At 39.3% G+C, this 21113-nt stretch overlaps 7 protein-coding genes across 14 annotated transcripts; 4 read left to right on the top strand and 3 right to left on the bottom strand.

Moving 5' to 3' along the window:
• The first annotated feature begins 160 nt into the window (after positions 1 to 160).
• Positions 161 to 3375, top strand: LOC105827797 (probable ATP-dependent RNA helicase DDX52). Its single transcript, XM_012665923.3, has 11 exons — positions 161 to 594; positions 671 to 901; positions 967 to 1152; positions 1231 to 1486; positions 1564 to 1636; positions 1727 to 1930; positions 2010 to 2100; positions 2183 to 2305; positions 2375 to 2525; positions 2905 to 2980; positions 3069 to 3375. Exons 1-11 carry the CDS (start codon positions 508 to 510, stop codon positions 3259 to 3261), a joined length of 1671 nt encoding a protein of 556 aa, XP_012521377.2. The 5' UTR covers positions 161 to 507; the 3' UTR covers positions 3262 to 3375.
• Positions 3376 to 3427: 52 nt separating this feature from the next.
• LOC105827799 (protein halfway) lies at positions 3428 to 6479 on the bottom strand. Of its 3 annotated transcripts, none has more exons than XM_012665926.3 (9): positions 6284 to 6479; positions 5738 to 5821; positions 5390 to 5651; positions 4986 to 5303; positions 4739 to 4908; positions 4480 to 4662; positions 4231 to 4389; positions 4042 to 4155; positions 3428 to 3967 (listed from the first exon to the last, which is right to left on the bottom strand). In XM_012665926.3, the coding sequence occupies exons 3-9, from the start codon at positions 5649 to 5651 to the stop codon at positions 3695 to 3697; spliced, it is 1479 nt and encodes a 492-aa protein (XP_012521380.1). In that variant the 5' UTR covers positions 5738 to 5821; positions 6284 to 6479; the 3' UTR covers positions 3428 to 3694. The 3 variants fall into 3 exon arrangements, with proteins under 3 accessions (XP_012521380.1, XP_036151313.1, XP_012521379.1); XM_036295420.1 differs by lacking the exon at positions 6284 to 6479 and adding an exon at positions 5918 to 6270; XM_012665925.3 differs by lacking the exons at positions 5738 to 5821; positions 6284 to 6479 and having other exon boundaries at positions 5390 to 5657.
• Positions 5525 to 8597, top strand: LOC105827801 (solute carrier family 66 member 2). Of its 6 annotated transcripts, none has more exons than XM_028191942.2 (5): positions 5525 to 5662; positions 7038 to 7279; positions 7492 to 7628; positions 7699 to 7936; positions 8014 to 8206. In XM_028191942.2, exons 2-5 carry the CDS (start codon positions 7089 to 7091, stop codon positions 8204 to 8206), a joined length of 759 nt encoding a protein of 252 aa, XP_028047743.1. In that variant the 5' UTR covers positions 5525 to 5662; positions 7038 to 7088. The 6 variants fall into 6 exon arrangements, with proteins under 6 accessions (XP_028047743.1, XP_012521388.1, XP_012521386.1 ...); XM_012665932.3 differs by lacking the exon at positions 5525 to 5662 and adding an exon at positions 6556 to 6961 and having other exon boundaries at positions 7041 to 7279; XM_012665929.3 differs by lacking the exon at positions 5525 to 5662 and adding an exon at positions 6556 to 6961.
• Positions 8598 to 8759: 162 nt separating this feature from the next.
• Positions 8760 to 12164, top strand: LOC105827798. The gene is made up of 6 exons (XM_012665924.3): positions 8760 to 8949; positions 9023 to 9261; positions 9424 to 9707; positions 9883 to 10213; positions 10329 to 10715; positions 10775 to 12164. The coding sequence occupies exons 1-6, from the start codon at positions 8907 to 8909 to the stop codon at positions 11225 to 11227; spliced, it is 1737 nt and encodes a 578-aa protein (XP_012521378.1). The 5' UTR covers positions 8760 to 8906; the 3' UTR covers positions 11228 to 12164.
• A 271-nt stretch (positions 12165 to 12435) lies between these two features.
• On the bottom strand, positions 12436 to 13701 carry LOC105827793 (N-acylneuraminate-9-phosphatase). Its single transcript, XM_012665917.1, has 3 exons — positions 13687 to 13701; positions 12720 to 13203; positions 12436 to 12623 (listed from the first exon to the last, which is right to left on the bottom strand). Exons 1-3 carry the CDS (start codon positions 13699 to 13701, stop codon positions 12436 to 12438), a joined length of 687 nt encoding a protein of 228 aa, XP_012521371.1.
• Positions 13702 to 13942: 241 nt separating this feature from the next.
• Positions 13943 to 18015, bottom strand: LOC105827796 (neurochondrin homolog). Its single transcript, XM_012665921.3, has 2 exons — positions 17880 to 18015; positions 13943 to 17177 (listed from the first exon to the last, which is right to left on the bottom strand). Exon 2 carries the CDS (start codon positions 16733 to 16735, stop codon positions 14498 to 14500), a length of 2238 nt encoding a protein of 745 aa, XP_012521375.1. The 5' UTR covers positions 16736 to 17177; positions 17880 to 18015; the 3' UTR covers positions 13943 to 14497.
• A 1020-nt stretch (positions 18016 to 19035) lies between these two features.
• Positions 19036 to 21087, top strand: LOC105827794 (DNA repair protein RAD51 homolog A). Its single transcript, XM_012665918.3, has 2 exons — positions 19036 to 19527; positions 19653 to 21087. The coding sequence occupies exons 1-2, from the start codon at positions 19441 to 19443 to the stop codon at positions 20586 to 20588; spliced, it is 1023 nt and encodes a 340-aa protein (XP_012521372.1). The 5' UTR covers positions 19036 to 19440; the 3' UTR covers positions 20589 to 21087.
• Positions 21088 to 21113: the final 26 nt, after the last annotated feature.

The following is a 21113-nucleotide window of genomic DNA, read 5'->3' as shown; positions in this document are numbered from 1 at the left end:
TAAAATAAAATAAATGATTATAGCGCGCTATAAATAATTTATTTTGATTGGATCGAGTCAAATTTACAGAAAAAAATAATAAAGTTATAAAATTTTAAAATTATTAATGTATCTGATTTTATATAATGTTGATAAAATAATTTAAGTATAAAATTAAAAAGTATGTACATATAATATTAAAAATAATATGGAATATAATTTTTACTATTTTTAAATCTGAACCTTTTACAATCGTAAATCGATGAATCGATTCATTATTCTTTACATAAATAATATATAAACTATAATTTACGTAGTTTATACCATATAATACACGTAATGTAGATTATTTCCTTCTTTATCTACATTTTCCTAACCTCAAACCTTAAATATTTCCGTCTGTTTCCGTCTACCGGCATGCTAATGCTTCCGCAACTTCCACGAGTTCAAAGTTGAGTACTTATTGTTAATCGTTCGAACACTTCGTTCCTGAAGTTTACACGTGACTTGTTTCTGTGCTTTAGCATTATGGATGCTTATGATATTTTTAAGAAACTCACAGCTGGGGTCAAATTTGATACGAAACGCTTTCAACAAGATGCAGAGAAGTTTCAGGTAACCAATTTTTCATAAAGGTTAATCTCTAACTGTATGCTTGTATAATTTTTCATTAATATATTTTTTTATATAGATGGTGAGACCAAGCAAAAATGCTAAAAACAATATGGTGGAAAAAATAAAAGAAGAGATATTAGAGCCTGATACAAAAAGTAATGGAAAAAGAAAATGTAAAGATGAAGATGAAGATGTTGATGAAATAACATTGTTGGATGAACTATCGAAAGATGGAAGAATTCCACCTAAGAAACGTAAGAAAAAAGTCAAGACTGCTGATAAGACGTTAAAGCTGGAACAAGAGAAGGTTTGAAATTTACAATAAAATAAAAAAACCTTTGTGACGTATTTGTAATATAATTCATTTTTCAGATAAATCATCTGAGGAATATAAACCATATTTCAGTCACGGGTAGTCACATACCTAAATTAATATTAGAGTTTAATGAATTGAAAACCAACTACCAAGTGTCAGAAAATTTGTTAAATAACATGAAAAATAGTGGCTATATGTATCCAACACCAATACAAATGCAAGCGATGCCAATTATGTTAGAGGTGAGTAAATTATTATAACAAGTTAAACATTAATAGTCTTTTCAACACAACTATTCTATGTTTTCTTCTTGATGATAGGGCAGACAGATACTGGCTTGTGCTCCAACAGGGTCAGGAAAAACTGCAGCTTTTTTGTTGCCTATTATTCACAGCTTGCGTGGACCACAAAAGAAAGGTTTTCGTGCTGTTATTTTAAGTCCCACAAGGGAATTGGCCAAACAGACATACAGAGAATGCCTAAGACTGAGCGACAGTTGTGATTTTAGAATTCACATAATTAATAAAGTGAATCAGGCTCTTACCAAATATGGGCCTTCAAGCTCGCAAAAGTTTGGTAAGCATAATATCTAGTATGAACATTTTTATAGAAATGATTTTTCTGAAAAATTTAGAACTTTATTTATGTTGCAGATATTTTAATTACTACACCAAACCGATTGGTCTTTCTTCTAAATCAAGATCCTCCAGCCATTTCATTAAATAAGTACGTTTTTTTATAATTATACTCCAATTACATTTCATATTGATTACAATCAAATTTAGACGCAATGATATTCTTATTCTGCTTTTGTAGCGTTGAATGGTTGATAGTGGACGAAGCGGATAAACTTTTTGAGGAAGGTATACGCGGCTTTAGAGAACAATTATATGAGATTACGAGGGCTTGCGTTAATCCGAGTTTACGTCGTGGTATGTTTAGCGCAACAAATACTCCGGCAGTGTCAAAGTGGTGCCGTCGTAACATGAAGGGTCTTATAACGGTAACTGTTGGACAAAGGTATGTGCAAATGTGTGCTTTAAATTTTTATTTATAAACATGTAAAACTATTAATAATTATGTTTTCGTTTTATTACAGAAATGCAGCTGCAGATTTGGTAGATCAAAAGCTTCTTTTTGTTGGTAGCGAGAGAGGCAAATTAGTAGAATTTCGAAATATTATTCAGAAGGTAAGATAAGTTGCAATATTACTTCTAATATTTTATTACTCTTTTTAAATATCGTTATAAACGTTTCTAATTATCAATAAAGGGTATATCGCCACCAGTCTTAGTATTTGTGCAAAGCAAAGAGAGGGCACAAGAACTTTTCAATGAGCTTATTTATGACGGGATTAACGTGGACGTTATTCATGCCGATAGAACAATGACACAGGTATAGCAAGAGACTTCTCTTTCGTTTAATGACCCGCGTAGCTGTACATTAATCATTATATTTTATCAGCGGGACAATACCGTACGTTGCTTTAGAGAGGGAAAGATCTGGGTTTTAATCTGCACGGAATTGATGGGCAGAGGTATAGATTTTAAAGGCGTAAATCTCGTTATAAATTACGATTTCCCGCCATCCGCCATCTCGTACATCCACAGAATAGGTAGGTATTGGTCTTACCAGTAAATCCTCGAGATCCAGGGTTGTTCTGTCTCTCCGACAATGCGGAGAATTATGCGTTTCTAGTCTTGCTTTTTCCTCTTTTTATTGTTAACAGTACGCTCAATTCAAAGAGTATCTTTTCTTTTCCTTCGGCTTTGTGTAAGCTATTGTGTTGTTAACAATACATAGGGTCATGCTCTCGTATTGAATATGTAAGGATCATGCTCTCGTAAAGAATAAGCATTACCATCTGTTAAGATATTACATCGCCATTATAGTGGTATTTTCACATATCACCTCACAAATACGTCCGGAGAAACAGGACAACATTGATTTGTCTAAAGTTGTCAGTTTTTTCACTTGAACATTTTCTGAGATAGGTCGTACTGGTCGTGCCGGTCATAGAGGAAACGCAATAACGTTTTTCACTCAACAAGATACGATAAATTTACGAAGGTGCGTGTTGATTGAACGTTCGTGTATTTTGTATTTTACGTACGTGTATATTGCAATAAATAATATAAAATGTTTCTTTTTTTTTTAGTATTGCGGCAGTTATGCGAGCATCCGGATGCGACGTACCGGATTACATGCTGGCTATGAAGAAGCACAGCAAAAAAGAACGACGTAAGCTTGAGCGTACGGCACCTGCACGCGAAAAGATATTAACCGTGCCTACATATAAACAACGTAAACGAAAGATGCGTGTTGAAAAGAAGCCGGAAACAGAATTGTAAGTACGATACTCGTATGTTTTACAATGAAAAATAAATGTGATGAGTTTTTTGTATATAGAGATTTTGTATTAAAAGGATATTTACATATCAATAAAATTATTTGTAAATAATTTATTTGCACAATAATACTTATATATAAAAGTATATATAAATGTATAATTACTTATAAAATTACATATGATACATCTCTTAACAACCATATATATACACTAAACAGTAAATATAAATTTTACCAAAACATTTGTCATGGACATGAATGCAGAGATTACTTTGAAATTCTGTTTTTGAATGGAAAAATTAAATATTATTTTCCATTATAGTCATTGGAAATATCCTGACACATCATAAAAGACATATTTAGTGTGTCTTAGCAGTTATCATATTTTTATTGCACACTTGTTTTTGTTATTTAATATTAGGAATTGCGCTCGATTTATGTCTCGAACAGCCAGTCGCACGGCAACTTTGGCATTTTATTCGCCGGCCATGGAAGATATCCTGCCGTTTTGAACACCCAATAGTCATAAGACACTTTGGCTATCAAACCAATCAAAAGTATCACCTCGGTAGCGATAATATAATATATATAATCCGTCCAGTCTCCCGGATACACGCACATCTTCGACGGTTCTAAATCTATAACTTTTTCCTTTACATTTTCGCACATTACTTCGTCGGAATCCAATATCCGCGTTTGTAACCATGCCTAAACCAAAAAAGATGAAAAAACTTTTAATATTGTATCTTACACTAGTTTTTTTTTATAAATGTCATTCTTACCTTGAGATGCTTAGCAGTATTACAGTCACAATGCAACTTGTTGCCTCCTAGTCTAACCAGATTTCTCGAGCTCATATAATTCTTATTGTGTGCGCTTAATATGTACGTTGGCAGCTAAACATATTATATTTAGAATGGGTGAATGCAGTTAATATCGTCAAAGAATTAGATATATTTTTTTTTACTTACTGATTTAATTTTATTGTACCGTAAACTTAGGATGGCATAATTATCCAGAAATTTAGAACCCTCCAGCTTGTTTATCGAAGAGATATTATTATAATCCGCATAGAATTCGCGCAGATCTTCGTAACGGGGGTTAGTACTGAGATCATCTATAACTGTAATCTATAAAAGAATTCAAGAGAAAGCATTATAAAAAAGTGCAAGTTTGTACGCGATAAATAACATAGAATCCTACTAACATCTCGCACGTACATTATTATAGGAAACATTGAGAGCTATAGTATTTTGTGGCAATTTTTCAGGTAACTCTGTCAATTGCATTCCGCTGCAATCTACGTTTACAGCGTGCGTAGGTGGTTTGCCCTCGATAATATCTAATCTCTTGATATCGCACTGACATTGCCAGGTGTCACCTTTCGGACATTCTGTTTGCAACTAAAACAGATTAATTCTTTCTTATTACATCTCGTACGTGAAGTCCTATGCGATGTCATATGATATTGCAACGTACCAAACTGAGATAAAGAACCTGCGACAGAGGCACTTGTTCCGTGGTGTTGAACCAGTGCCACGTCGCCAGGGAGGAACAAACTGTCTCGTTCTCGCGATTAAACGTGATTTGCTTTTCACCTGTTTTATTGATATACTGATACACATCGTGACACGAGAGTATATTTGTTCCTATGGAAAAGTGATATGTTATAAGTATATGTTTAATTAAGATAACAGTGCCGAGAAACAGATGGCAGCTTGTTTACCTGAGATGTCTAACCAAAATTCCCGGCCGTTCATCGTGTTCAAAGCTGGAAGGTAAGTGAGTTTATTATAAGACAGATCCAACGTAGTGAGTTGCACCAAACGCGTCAGCGAATTATTCTCTACCTCGCGCAGCTCATTATTCGAGAGATTTAAACACTGTATCGGCGTCATCATGCGAAATTGCCCTCGCAATCGATCGATCTTGCCATCGGTTATGGCCAGAGACTTCAGCATCCTCCAACGAACTTCGCTTGCATTAAACACATCCAGAGTCGCGTTACGTATGTGTACGTAACTTATATTCGAATGTGCAAATCCTAAGGTAGCAGCAAAAATAAAGTTGAGTGTAACAAATACATACTGTTCGATAAATTAAAAAAAGTTATTGCATTACAGTTCTCACCTATGCAAGAGAGGCCATCCTCCAGGGTCTGTTGATCTGTGTTGCAACAGAGCGCGGCATTGCCCTCTGGTACATTCGCAAGTGTGATCCTCTTGCAGGGACACCTGTTTGAGTCTGGACAGTCCGTTGAGTGCCTGTAAAAACACTGTTCTGGAAGGGAATTGGAGGCTCCACCTGCGTTCGATTGCGTCTGCTGGTCCTCCTCTGTACGCGCACTGGCCACTCCAGCATAGAGGCATATTATCAACGCTAGCCACTGCATCTGCATTTAATGTAATTGCATATAGCATGTCACTGACAAGCCTCAAAATATTTACATAGTTACTTGAGAGCAAAACTCAGGCTTACCTTCCACGTCAATTGCCGCAGTCCAATTGGCGAACAATATTGTTATTGTTTTGTACGATTTGATTATCCTGCTCGACTCTGTCTCTGTAGAAAAGTGTTGTTGGGTGTTACGTTTCTGTGACTGCAATTAGCGCTACGCGACACGTTTTCTCTGTTCCCGGAGTAATTCAATCAACATACTTGATTGCTCGTCTCGTGGGCCCTCGCTCTGCCGTTCGCGGCGGGTGACACGGCTAATGAATTAATCCGTTTAACCGCGACCAATGCTCCGGGTCGTTCGGGTCGACCTGTTGACGAGTTGAGATTGGTCCACCGAGGACTCGGACGCGTTCATTATACTCTCTCGCTCGACGCCGCCGAGGCGAGTACGTCAATTAACCGAGATAAGACGGGGAAATGCGTATGCGTGCATGCACTTATCAGCTTATCGAGCAATCGCAACCGCGAATCATCAATTCATCATCATTACGTGCCGCGTACCACGACGTACCGCGCTCTGTTTGCGGATACGGTAGACAATAATACAAACAAGTAATACGATTGTACCTTTCATGCATCTTGCATCTTACTACGTCGTCTTCTCAGCATCCCCGGCCGATTGTTGTTTTTTGCGCTTTTATATAAAAACAGCTGTCCATAATATTTATAGATCAGGGGGATATCCAGTGACAAGAATGAGTTACATTCTTATCGGTAGCTCCGAAGAGAAATGAAAACTGTATTACCGACCATACGTAACGGCAATTTGGTATTGTTTAGTGAAAAAGTTTGTAGATGTGAGTACAGATTTTTCTTCTTTTTTTTACAATTTTCATTTTGTAAATATTATATACGTATAGACGCGTACGTACTTTTTGCTTTTAAATTGTTGCAATTTTGTCGAAAAAGTCGAGCCATCGCGGTGACCTCTATCGGTTATTCATCAAATGTTCTCGTATCTTTTGAACGCGATCGAATAGAAAATGCAGGAAAATAAAAACATATGAGAACACACGCATTTATCCCGCGCTTGAACTTGAATCGCGTGTTGTGTGTCACGGGATCGGAATCCGAAATCCCACACAATGCAATGACCAACGGTGACAACCATCTGTCCCGACGTGTATCGCGAATTCGGTCTATCGACGTCGCGGCTGGGCGTTGATCGAATATGAATACATGCTTATGTTGCACCTGTGGCACGTATTGGCAGCACGATGAATGGCCGGCTTTTAACCTAGAAGCGTAAATCTCATTCACACGTACGATGATTTACTCGTTAATCATTCGCGCGTACAATTATCGCCTCTTCTCGATGCAGCAGTAGATCAGGAGCGGGGTGCGCTAGAAGCGGTGTACTCTCGTGACGACGATGAACGACACGTACGAGCTGAACGTGACAAACCTGGCCGGATGGATCGCGTCCGGTGCATTGATCTTCGGCGCGGTCGTGCCCTATGTGCCGCAGTATAAGGAGATCAAGAGGAAAGAGGATGCCGAAGGGTTCTCCCTCTACGTATGCCTCACCCTCCTGATCGCCAACACCCTCCGCATACTATTTTGGTCCGTACCTGTGAAAGACAATTTGTCAAATGAGTTTTATTCCCTTCCAATATATTCTACATTGTCTATACTGTACATTGTATTGTGTGTAACATTCTAATAATACTTCTAATAATATTCTAATATTTTTTAATAATTTAATACATGTTTGTTGTTACATGACAAAGTCATCAAATGTATTTAAATACCAACTTCACAAATTTTTATTGTAGGTTTGGCAAACACTATGAGCTTCCACTTTTGTTACAAAGTATACTTATGATTCTGACAATGTTTGTTATGATTAAACTTTGCATTAATGTACAAAACCGAACGCAGATAATTAAGTCAAAAGAGCGTGTACTTACAGGTAAATATAATCTTAATATTATAGATAGTTAATACAAATAATATTGGCACACACTTGCATTTATAGATAGCGCAATTTGTATGTTTTGCAGATTTGGATGCCAGATTTTTTTGGAAGTGGACGGACTTCAAGTCCTACTTGGGTTTTATGATTCTGTTTACCAGCATAGGTGGTGTGATAACATATTTATTTCTGGATATACCGATATTTATTGAAATCATTGGATTCTTAGCTGTATTGATAGAGGCAATGCTAGGAGTCCCTCAATTTCTTCGTAATTCAAGGAACAAGTCGACTGTAGGGATGAGGTGAGAATTATGGATAAAGAGAGAAAGTGAAGACGTGTGTGTAAGAGAGTTGAAGTAATATTTTACTTTAATTTCAGTATAGCCATGGTGGCGATGTGGACTGTGGGAGATATCTTCAAAACGTGCTATTTTGTTTTAAGGGATACGCCTGTACAGTTTCAGGTGTGCGGTGCTGTTCAAGTCACGATTGATGTTGCCATATTAGCACAAGTATATCTCTACAAAACCAGTAGTGCTGTACATACTAGAGCTCCAACAAGATCGGATTGACGATCATTCCTAGAGTGTTCAATTACTGTCTGTCGAAAATGGAATTTTCCAAACAACAATACTTCGCCTAGATTTAGATATACAGATTTTTAACGTTTCAATAGTGATCTAAAGAAACATAAGAGAAAACTTATATTTTTATACCGTGATTGATCGTTGCCGCAAAACGGCGCATTTATGTGTTTAAGTTTTCTAATATCTACCAAACAAAGTGCAGTCAATATTTTGATAACAATCTTAGCGTCTATCGATATTTAATATATAAAGCTATCATATATGTTATTCTTTTATATAATTTATATCTCAATTATTGTATCATTCATTACACATTTTATACCAAATGTAATCATCCATTTCTCATTTTATGTTTAAAATACAATGTTATATCTTATTGAAACTCTCTATAAATTGTACATACTGCCACTTGTGCGCACAGTCCCATTTTTAATAAGAATACCAAGCGAGGTGAAGATGGTGGAAGTTTGAGCACGTGCGCGTTGCTTAGCGACAAAACCCTCAACAAAACTTTATCTTGTATAAATGGCAGACATGGCATAATTCCCATGTAAAGGGAGGATGGCAAATTTCTAATGTCACCGAATCACTCTACACCGTTCAAAATTTAATAAGAGAAATTAATCACTTAATAATTATATTTTGTTAATTATCGAAAATCCTAATCTTGAATTTTTTATCAGAAATGACAAAATGCATGAGGAAGGAGGTTAATCTAAAGAGCAGCGGTGAGTGTTTAATATGTCGATAAGAGTATTTTGAGTCGCAATTATAATATTAAACATTGTGTGAAAATTATAGCTTATAATCAAACGGGACAGAACTATTATGAACAATTGGAGGCGTATAACTCGATGAGCTCGCATCTACGACGGATTTTAAAGGCAAAAAGCATAGTCGATACGAGAAATAAAAATTGCTTGAAAAGAAATCAGCGGCGTAAAGTGCAAAGAGCTGATGATAACAGAGTCTGTTTATATCTAGAAGTAACGGACGATGTGATCGACAAATTAGCTTATGATACTAAACATCATCCCATGGTAAAGTTTAATGCAATTAGCACATTTGAAATTGGAATAAATTTAAAAGGATAATTTCTGAATTGTTAAGCTAATCTATAACTTGGAGATTAGAAAATTGAATCTTTTATTTTTTAAAGCTAATAAATCATGTGTTTAAATATATTTTAAATTTTCATGCAGGATATGTTAGCACTAGATTTAAATGCAAAGCATTTGGATAGTTGCAATTGTAATTTAGATCATCAGCTTAGAGTATGCAGTAGTCAAACACGTTATGAGGAAACCGATCAAATGAATCGACGTCAACGATCAATAGCGAAGAATCAAAGAATATCACCAACAACAGCGTGTTTACCAAAACGTAAAAAGTTTTTGATATCAAATTTTAGTTGTACAAATGAATCAAACTCTACGCGAGAGATCCCTCATATAGTTGGCCCATCAACATGCTTTTCACGACAAAGGTGAATTTATATCAAAGTTTCAAATTATTAATTATTTTGCATTTCAATTTTCTCAAAAGGTTGCTATAAATGAAAAAAATTGATATTTTTTATAGTTATTTCCATTCTTTGCGTTTAATTACACGCTTTACATATTAGGTACTAAAAATTTCATCAACTTTTTTTATTTCTGTAGAAAATGTAGATACGAAAAAGAGTTCTCAATTCCTTCCACAACTAGATTAGATTCAATGATGTTTAAATCGAGATCTCAATCCCCAAGACAGAAAATAACGGATTATCGCTCTGTGTGTTCGAGCGTCTCGCAATGTTATGATTTCGATTGTGATGAGAAGTCTGCAGAAGAAATCTGCAAATTTGTGTCTCAAAAAGAAGAAGAAAAGAAATACACTAAATTCATTTACGACATCACTAAAGAAATAATGCAGAGAGGTCTTTATACCGATAAAGAGTTGCAAGACGTATTTAAGAAGCATGTTAATCAACATAAAGGAATATTGAATATGGTATAAGTGGTAAAATTATTATATGTTATGAAAAGAGCACTATTATTGTGCTACATTTGTCACAATATTTTTTTTTATTATTGAAAAAACTTCGTGGACTTTCTTTTTATTTCAGAATAAAATGCTATACGAGATCTATCAGTTAAAGATCTCTTTAAACGTAGTGGATGATTCAGACACCGATGAAGAACTGGAAGATTTGATCCATGCACAAAAATTATTAAGCGTATCCAAGATAAGGCCGCCTACACCACCGAAGACTCTGAATGAAAACAAAGTGATGGAAAAACTGGAATCTTATCAGAAAATGATGAAAGTCGAAAGATCTCCAAAAATTGCCAGGAAATCAGTACTGCTGGTTGATGCAAACCCTAAAATACTTGTCACCGAAAGAGATGTACTGATGTCGTTGATAGAAGCAGGTGTAGATCCCAAACAAGTTGAACACATTTGTAAGAATTTGCGCTACAAAAGTAGGGACGACGTCGATTTTACCGAAGCGGTAAGATAATCTGACATTCTACCCGTTGTTCCAGAAATAAAAATCTGCACTTTATTTAGGCACAAATAGACACGGAAACTTTATGCTGCTCGAATTTGAAAGTGGAGCATTTAAAGGACAACAATAAACAGCTTTTTATTGAAACTGAAACGGTAACGGTCTGTGATTCTCATGTCGCTGATTCAATCGAGTCTCCTGAGAAACTGGAAGTCAGTTCTTCAACATCGAATCTCGTATGCACGCAAGATGAAGCAGTAGAACCGAAAGAAAAGATGGAATCTGAAACCACATTAGAACATGATAAAGTGGAACCTAAAGTCATCTTCGAACATGATAAAGAAGAACCTGAAGTCATATCCAAATACGATAAAGCGGAACCTAAAGTCACATCCGAACACGATAAAACAGAACCTGAAATCACATCCGAACATGATAAACAAGAACCTGAATTCACATCCGAATATGATAAATCGGAATCTGAAGTCGCATCCGATCATGGAATGGAATCGTAAATTGAGATAATTATTATATTTGTTTCTTCGTTAAGAAATGTTTACTTCCAATCCATTGCTCGTTATAATATTATCTGTATATTCTTTATGTCACTTTCAAGTTACTTATCGTATTAATAAACTGAAATAAAACATTGGATATGCAATATTTTTTAGTTTCGTAGAGGAATGTTTCATTAAATTACTTTTGCGATCGATGTTAAAAATTAATGTAGTGAGAAAGCAAAAAACAAACGATGATTTCATGTCGCATTCATATATGTCTTTTATTCAAATACATCTGTTGTCTTGTATCGCTGGTTTCACAATGTCTGTGGATCATAGAATATCCAACAAGCTGAATTCTCAACAGAGATAAAATATATGAAAAAATAGATACCATATACACTTGTAGCCGCACATGTATGTACAACATTCGGTATGCATATCTATGTACAGATATACAAATGTTACGCGTTTGTACAACAGGAAATTTATATTACATATTATGTGGACATCTCTTAAATATATATATATATATATATGTTACAGCGCGGTCTTTCTTTTAATTTATACAGACAATAAAATAGTTTTATATGGCTGTTATGTCTCATTTTGTTCGTTTATCTATATCTGCTGGTTCTGTTTGTGCATCTTGTTTTGTACATAAGTTTCTTGTCTCCCTTATTCAGTACACTACAATTATTTTAACTTCGAGAGGTAACTTCGAAAAGGTAACTGAAAACTATCTCACTTGGCATGTATTTGCAATATTAATTCGATAAGTCGCTAGATAACTACAAATATAACATGCGGTGGTTCTTTCGTCATCTAAAACAAGTTTTATAAAATATATATTATCAAAATAATTGCATTTGCTTTAAGCTGCTTTTTCGTATCTAATTATTATGTAGCTGTTTGTATCGAGATATAGATAGATTATAGCATTCCATGAAAAGTTTGCAAAAATTTTTAAACTGTAAACTTTTTAAACTGATAAAGTTATACAAACTTAAAAAAATGTTTCTAATATAAATCGATATATTAAAACGATCTACGTTTATGATCCGAGTGCTATCGCTGTACGTAAAACATATGTAATAGAAAAGAAAACAACATTAATACATACAACAAAAATCAAAAAAATTTTGCTTAATAAAACATTAAATACTCATGAGCATCAAATCGCTCTTTGCATGAAAAAAATTAATGTAACATGCATCTGCTCATTAGCTGCCGTCAGATCCATTTGAAGAACAGTCTTCAAGTTCCGGTGCATTCGGACCTCTCTCCAATATGCGGAGAAGTTCCGTTACGTGTCTTATTATAAAATCTGGTTTAGGATCGTTTCCAGAGAGACGAGGTTTATCTGTGGTTGGTATCCACACTGTCCCGTACAGACCAGCCTCGATCCCACCTACACGATAATTTTATATCTCAGTCATGTAATCTTTTGAGGCAAATGTTTCTATGCAATTTTTGTAAAAAATTATAAACTTGTTAGAAATTCTACCTAAAATATCGGTCTCCAATTTGTCGCCGACCATGATGCACTCCTCGGGTCTCACGTTAAGAAAATGACAAGCCTTTTGGAATATTTCTGCTTCTGGTTTCTCCCATGGCAGATCACCGGATACCAGGATAACATCGAAGTACTGCTGCAGCGACAGTTTGTGTATCTTCTCCCACTGAGCGTTTGACGGGCCGTTGGTGATCAGACCTAGCAGATACTTCTTTCTGAATTGATGCAGCATGGAAACTGTATTCGGCGCCAGCACCATATAATGGTATCTTAAATATAGCCATCTCTCATAAACTTTTTTCGCTAGATACGAGTACTTGTGTCCTAGTGCTTTGTTCCAGAGGATGGTACGCCAAGCATCCAACGTCAGAGTCGCATTGTCCGGACACTTTCTAAATTGCTTCAGATATGTGGCCGTTATCTTGGCGGATACATCTTCCGGGATGCCATATTCCCGTGTCAACTCCTCAGTCAACTGTAGGTAAATATACAATGAGAGTTATTAGCTATTTCTCATTATAATCATACATTTTGTGATAAAAAATGACGAGTGAAGAACTGAAAAAAAATGAAAGAAAAGATGAGAATGAAAGCAATTTCCACACTCAATAAAAATGTGCACAAATCGTAGATGACTATGTTGCTCCTCGCGCAGTAAAACGTTTCTTGTTAAAAAAAAAATGAAATTAGAATTGTTAATAGCGAAGCGATTTCTCGACAGATAGAAAAGATATAAAGTAGATGAAGAGACAAATGTTGAATGTAGAGTTTATTAATCAACGAAAGTGTGGCTCTCAGGACGACAGGATACAGCGGTCAGTTAAGGATTTTTAGGACACTTAATTCATTAATGATTACCTAGAAAATGCATTGATTCATTGAAATACTCGAGCCGATTAGTGGACACTCGAAGTGGCACCCGCGGACGTTGCTGTAATCACAACAAAATGAGTTGTGCCAACAACAACAACATCATATGTTATTTCCAAAGCCTATAAGTAGCTAAAAGATTTCTGGATATTAAAACATAATGAATTGTTGGTTTTGAAAACAAACTTAATGCGCACACAGCTTGCAGATAATTATACAAAATTAATTGTATTTATCTATCCAGTAATCTTTGTTTACAATATCTTTGTTAAAAATAACTTTATTAAGAACGTTAGGCACATAAAGTGTGACAAAGTGGATGGTGGTGATGAAATCAAAGCAAATGCTTACAAAAATTGTTCTGTTTAATAGGAAAGTACTTCTATTATTACAAAATCTTCATTAAAGCATCTTAAGATTACGATAATATAAAAACAACAACAATCTCCGCTTCGACAATGTAGCAAAGCAAAAAGAAGCATACTCGATAATAATTCGCATAGAAATATACATAGTGTCGTGTAAAAACAAGTAGTATACTTTCGTATACGCGTAATTTATTAAAAGAGTTTCCTCGAGTAATACGTTTCTTAGCTTTCTTGCTTGCCAGAAACTATTTCCAGATGTGATGCCGTCTAAATATACACTGGACTACGCGCATATACGCATTTCGAATATCGTATGCAGAAGAAGCGTAAAATAATAAATTCAAGTCGCAAAGTACTAAAGAGAAAACTATTTTGTTAAGCTGTTCTTTATACAAAAGTGATTTAACTAATCGTTTATCTCAATTAATTAATCGCTACTTCTCTACAATTTCACAGAATTTCTTTACATCGCTCGCATAATATTAATATACGAAAAGCTATACAGTAATGTCCTTCTCAGCGTGCTTAGTCCTAATCTCCAAAGAGACGCTTTCCGAGCTCCATCATACGATGATTTCGACAGACAGTCAACGCGCCGCATTTTTTCAATACCGACGCAACGCTATCGTCGGCTTTCACCAAATGGCACAGCAGGTCCTCGAAGGCGGACTTGACGTTCGGCTCCAGACCACCGATCTTCACTCGTTTCAGCGTCTCGATAATCTCCTCTGCCCAACCGGATTCTATCGTGAACTGCGACAACCAGGGTATTACTTGTAGCACGCCAGCCATCGTCTGCATCCCCAGAAACCAGAGTTCCATTAGCTCCATCCAATGTTCCTTGTAAGACATGGCGACCACCAGCTCAGTGGGATCGTTGCTCTCGTCGATGATGTATGCGTCCCACAGAAATCTTATGGTGGCCTGAATATAGCGGCATATCGAGAAGTCGTTTTTCTTGACGCGTTTTGCCTGCTGCTTCATCAGCAGAAGGCCTAGGACCGCCAGGTGACCATGCAGCACCAAGTTCTCTGGGATCTGCTTCAGCTCCGGCAGATTATTGTAGATAAACTTGAGCAGCGATATGAATGTCGGCGATTCCTCCACCAGTTTCGCCTCCAGCACAGTGATGTTCATCAGAACGTTGCAGATGGAGACCATCGCGGTTCTGGAATCCTTCATCTCCTCGAGTATATGCAGATCCAGCTCCTCCTCCGTGCGATTGCCGTCCTGCAAAAGTTTCAGCCGCTCTGATCGCGGCACCGGCGGCTTCTTATAGTGCACGATTGTCCAATGGTAAGATAGACACTCGAACAGGATCTCGTCCTGCTTGTGTTGAAGGAGAATCTTTCTCGCGGCCTCTTCCACAGCCAAATAGCACAGAGCGGGTAACATTAATCTCAATATGTCGATCTCGCTCAACGGATCGTGAACGATCGGTTCTCCGGACGACGTTCCTTCGTCCGTTTTAGCTCTGCATCTCGCTTTCTCGGCCAATTTCCGGTTTCGATGGGCGTAAAAAGTATCGTTGGCCACCGTCAGCACGTACGGTAACACGGCATAAAGCTGAGGGCGCATCGCGCTCGTTTCCTGTGCCATCCAGGCCGTGAGTACCCTGACGACCGAGCAAACAAACAGCTTCTCTTTCACATTCGTCAGCGTTTTCATCTTCGAAACGGAACTCAGCAGACCGATAACGGCCGCGAAGGCGCCCTTTAGAGCTGTATACAGTGACTGCTTCTCCTTTTGCTCTAAATCTAGCTGATCCGTAACGATGTAGCTAATCGAGACCTCGAGAACGATGAAACAAGCCGTGATCAGGTCGGCGTTTTCGAGCACTGCCTTAAGCTGTTTGTCCTCCAGCTGCATCCTGACCTCGATCGACGCCAGTTGAATGAGCAGAAGGAAGAAAATTTTTGGTTTTTCCTTGTCGGACATGGCCCATTCCGCGCCGAGCAAATCGATCATTACGGACGCGAGCTTCAGAGCCGGATCCCGCTGCTTCTTGCCTATCTTCGATCCCAAAATGTCGCTCAGGCCCTTGTGAATGCTCAACGGCCATGATTCGTCCTTCGCGTTCGCAGATATCACCTCCTTCCTACAGGACTGCAGCAGGGCTTGCAGAATGGTGCACAGCTCGAATTTTCTATCCGTATGATCGGTTTCGAAGTCCAGGGCTATCTTGCTGATTATGGCGTGAAAGGGAGCAGTGTCCGTCGGATTCCAGGCTTCCGACCCGAATGTGTTGACCAACATGACCAGGATATTCAGGGCTTCATCCGTTTGAAAGCTCTTCTCCGCGTATATGTCGCACATCTTCGGGACCGCCTTCTGTTCGAGTAACGCCTTCTGCCCGGGTGGATGTTGCGCGATACACTGCAAGCAGGTGTAAGCCTCGCTGACGATGATGAGCGTGTCGTCTGGCGCGTCTTCATCAGCCTGGGAAACTATCTCCAGGAGCGCCGGGATGTGCCCGACCATGTCGGGATGGGAGGCCAACTCGGGCTCTCGGCAGAACGCGGAGAGAACGGACAATACAACTGATTTGTACACCTGTGGCGGGCAGTCCACGGGGACGTTCGCGCTGATCAGCAGCTTCCTGAGAAACTTGGCCCCGATCGCCTCGAAAAGCATCCTCTTGGCGGCGGAGTCGCAATCCTTGGCGTTCACCAGCTTGGTGACCATGAACAGCGCAGCAAACTTTTCCGAGTCCGTGTCCACTGCCTTTAATATGGCCACGCACTTTGCAACACCCTCCGGAATACTCATGGTGCTTTAGTGTCGCACTCTAAAGGGAGTAGAGAAAAAAAAAAGAAAGAAAAAGAAGCAGGCGAGCTGTCGCTGTCGAAGGCCTGATGATGTGTACGTATGCTCCTATCGCTCCAGTATCGATGTCGTCGATGTGTCCAGGTCAGCCGAGAACGCAACTTCCGAAACCGTGCGGCTCTAGGAAACGTCGGGTCGGCTACCGCGTTACAGTCCGTCGCGTAGCATAGCCGAGAGCCAACTGGCAGAGCTCCCAGAACGGAGATCCTCTCGCCGCCTAGCCTTGCCCTTTGACACACTCACCGAAGTGGCCGAAAATAACCACGTACGCGGAACACGTGTGCCTGCCTGTCGCTCCGTGGCCGCTCCGTCATTAAAAGTATCTCTTTCAAGTGTATTGGGAATTCCGTCCCGACGCGCGTGGATAACCTTAAAACTATCTCGCCTAGAACAATAGACGCGGTGCGTCAATCGGAATGTCATCGATCAATCAGTCGGAGTAGGGTCATTTTCGCACACGGCAACGGACGCAGGACGTCGTCTTGTGTGACAAACGATCCGTCGGAAAAATTTGTTGGTTAGAGAAACGATACTTTTCTCAATTTCGACTTATCGACCGCGGCCAATTTCCGCGCGGACTTTAGGCCGCATCGCAAAGGTCGAGAAATGTCGAACGTCGTCCTCCGCGAACGCTCAGCTGCACCTTCCTGCACCTTTTCCGCGCCCAGACGTCCCAGACGGCGAGGCGAGTGGGCCTATCTCGCCGATCTCGCGGACGAAAGGGGCGAGGAGAAGGAAGGAGCGCGAGACTAAAACAAAAAGCTTTAAAATTCTCGAGGCGCGCTCGGATGTCAGATCATTCTCTCGCGTGAGGGTGCGAGCCACGGCGCCGAGAATAGCCAGCGTGCCGCAAAGAAAGCGCTCTATATCGGGGAGTCGGCTCGTATTACACGAGACGGCGAGGGGAAGGGAGAGCGACTTCTATTCCTGCGACGGGCAAACGTCGTGGGAGAATGCGGTGCACTGTCGCGAGGAGAGCGATCGTCTCGCTCCGGTAAGAGGGTTGATCACGCGAAACGACGAGGGGGGAATGAAGTGAGAAGAGGGGAATGGAATTCTTAGGTTAAGACACATGATCCTCTCGTACCTTGCGGCAAGCCTGACTGTCCGCTCTCCTGGTCTCCACGAGGGTATTATCCAGATCGAAGAAGATCGCGCTCAGGGACGGGCTGGAGATCGTGCGAGATCGTGAATCGCGCCGCTCGCAGAACACAGCATCCTCCATCGCTATTTCACCTGTGACCGCGGCGACGATCGGGTGCACAAAGAGCGCGCACGATCGCGCTCCCTCATCAATTGCATATCGGCACCATGGACCTTGAGCCGCAACTTGATTGGTTGCAAGGCTCGCGACTCGCGCAAGTGGTTATAAATTAACGGCGAGAGAGCGGGGACGTAAAGTACGTCATAGCGAGCTTAAGGCAGCCATGTTGGAAGTATGTTCGCGCAAAAAAAAAAATAAACCTACGAGTATTAAAAAAAAAATGCATTATAATATTTTCAACATTTTGTCGTAACAAGCGCAATGTAAATTTGAAATGTAAAACGAGACGAACGCAAAATTCGGGCGTTTGAAGAGAGAAAAATGAAAGTAATGATATATTCACACAAACTTGCATTAGCGCATAAGCATATGCATAAGAATTTCGATTGGTTTATTTTCTTATGTAAGCGCTTGTAGACCAATCAATTTTCTTAATTCTAAAACTCCATAGGTCATTTTTATTTCTGCACTGCTGCACTGGTGCAATAAGTTAGAATAAGACAAATATATTTTTTCTTATTCTAACTTATTGCACTAGTGCAGCAGTGCAGGAATAAAAAACAAACCTCATGTCTGCGGTGAGCTCCGGCAAACACATGCGGTGACCAATCAGTAACGAGGCGCAGGTCGGGTTCCAGCAAGTCACAGCAAGCGCTTGAATTCTGATTGGTCACCGCATGCGTTTGCCGGAGCTCACTGCATACATGTGGCTTGTTCTTTTTTGCTACACTGCTGCACTGGTGCAACAGGATAGAGTAAGACAAATATATTTTTTCTCATTCTAACTTATTGCACCAGTGCAGCAGTGCAGCGAAAAAGAACAGGCCTATGGAGTCTTGGGCTGGTATTCATAGTCGAATCTTATTTCAAGATCGTCTCAAGCAATATCTTAAGATGCTAATACAGCTCTGTGATTGGCTGATGGCATCTTAAGACAGTACTTAAGATGATCTTAAATATAAGATCCAACTATGAATACTGGCCTTAGCATTAGCAATGTATATTATGCTTATGCGCTTATGCAAGTTTGTATGGATATATCATAAGCGACGTGCGGCAGAAAAAGTGTGAGGCAAACCGACCAATCGGCGCTTGGCATTCATTCGACATCTAATGGCGCAACTCGAGGTTCGAGAGCAACTAGAAATCGGACTTTCCTATTGGACATCGGATCGCACAGTTCGTTTGTCCACAATTGTGGCAACGTCAAAGAACCAAATGAATTCTAGGACAACAGTGGCAACACTGCGACCAAATTCATTTGCGCAATCGCAACAACGTTTTCGCGCCAAAAGCACGTTTGAGTTTAAAGTAACGTCGTTAACTTGGAAGCAGGGTGTCTCTCTCTTTCTCTCAGCGACTGAGGACAGGTTAAATCACCAAAATGCAAGCGACTGCATCAACGGTGAGCGTCAACGCGGAGGACGACTTCGACGACACTACCCCGGCAAAGTTGATCAAGTCATTGGAGGTAAGTCGCATTGCGAATCTCTCGTCGGGATATTTCGTACAACATGTCCGTGCACGTTCAAACACGTTATGTCGTTCGCTTTGTTTATTGCCACCTATCGTGTCATCACGTGTGTTGTCGCGCAGAAAAATGGCATTACGACAGGGGACATCAAGAAGCTTCAGGAAGCCGGCTACTACACGGTCGAGTCGGTGGCTTATGCGACTAGGAAGGAGCTGGTAATGATCAAAGGCATCAGCGAGGCCAAGGCAGAGAAGTTGCAGCAAGAGGCCTGTAAGATGATTATGATGGGCTTCAAAAGTGCCACAGAGATACATGCGACCCGGTCAAACATCGTCTACATCACGACTGGTTCCAAAGAGCTGGACAAGCTGCTAGGTGGTGGAATAGAGACCGGCTCTATCACTGAGATCTTCGGGGAGTTCAGGACGGGCAAGTCACAGCTGTGTCACACTCTTGCCGTCAACTGCCAGTTGCCAGTCAGCATGGGTGGCGCGGAAGGCAAGTGTCTCTATATAGACACAGAGAACACCTTCAGACCGGAGAGACTTCTAGCAGTAGCCGAGAAGTACAAGATCAACGGACAGTCTGTTCTTGACAATGTTGCCTGTGCGAGAGCATTCAACAGTGATCATCAGACCCAACTGTTGATTCCAGCCAGTGCCATGATGACGGAGGCAAGATATGCTCTACTGGTGGTCGACAGTGCAACTGGTCTCTATAGGTCTGATTACAGTGGTAGGGGTGAATTAAGTGCCAGGCAAAATCATCTGGGTAGATTCCTTAGAATGCTGCTGCGACTGGCGGACGAACACGGCATCGCCGTTGTCATAACGAATCAGGTGGTTGCACAGGTCGACGGCGCTGCCAGTATGTTTGGTGGCGATCAGAAAAAACCGATCGGTGGCCACATCTTGGCTCACTCGAGCACAACGAGATTGTACTTGCGTAAGGGCAGAGGGGAAAGTAGGATATGCAAAGTATACGATTCACCATGTTTACCAGAGAGCGAAGCGACGTTCGCCATAAATCCAGACGGCATAGGCGACGTGAAAGAGTAAACTTTGAATTAAAAAGTGAATATTAAAAAAAAATATGTTATATAGTGTTTTTTTTTTACTTAAAAATGACAAATGTGTCTTACACATTGGATATTAGTGTAACTGTTAAGGTGAAGGAAGGCTGATGAAAAGGACATTGGATTAATTTACATATCTTTTAAAGTAATTGAAGAGGAATTAAGAAAAGGATATTTGATTCACAATTAAAGTTAATTGTTTAATTAATTGGGAAATAGATTACATATATGTACATTATAGTTTTCTTAACATTTCTCTTACTACATCTTAGATTTTTTATAAATTTGTATTTTAAGGCTTTAATAAATATAGACAATAAAAATAAGACAATAAAAATATCTTCTTAACCGAGGTGGTATTTTCCTGATTAAATTAAAAAAAAGAGGATTAAAACTGTTGCTAATATTACACTTGTAAAAATTGAGTATGAATAATGTATCTTTCAAATTATTTCTAATATATCTTGATGATTTGAATCTTATTTTAATTCTGGTATTTTTAATTTCT

This window comes from Monomorium pharaonis, chromosome 1 (genome assembly GCF_013373865.1).
Source record: "Monomorium pharaonis isolate MP-MQ-018 chromosome 1, ASM1337386v2, whole genome shotgun sequence".
Taxonomy (NCBI): Eukaryota; Metazoa; Arthropoda; class Insecta; order Hymenoptera; family Formicidae; genus Monomorium; species Monomorium pharaonis.
The sequence above is the reverse complement of the archived record's forward strand: the minus strand, read 5'-3'. Positions and strand labels throughout refer to the sequence as shown.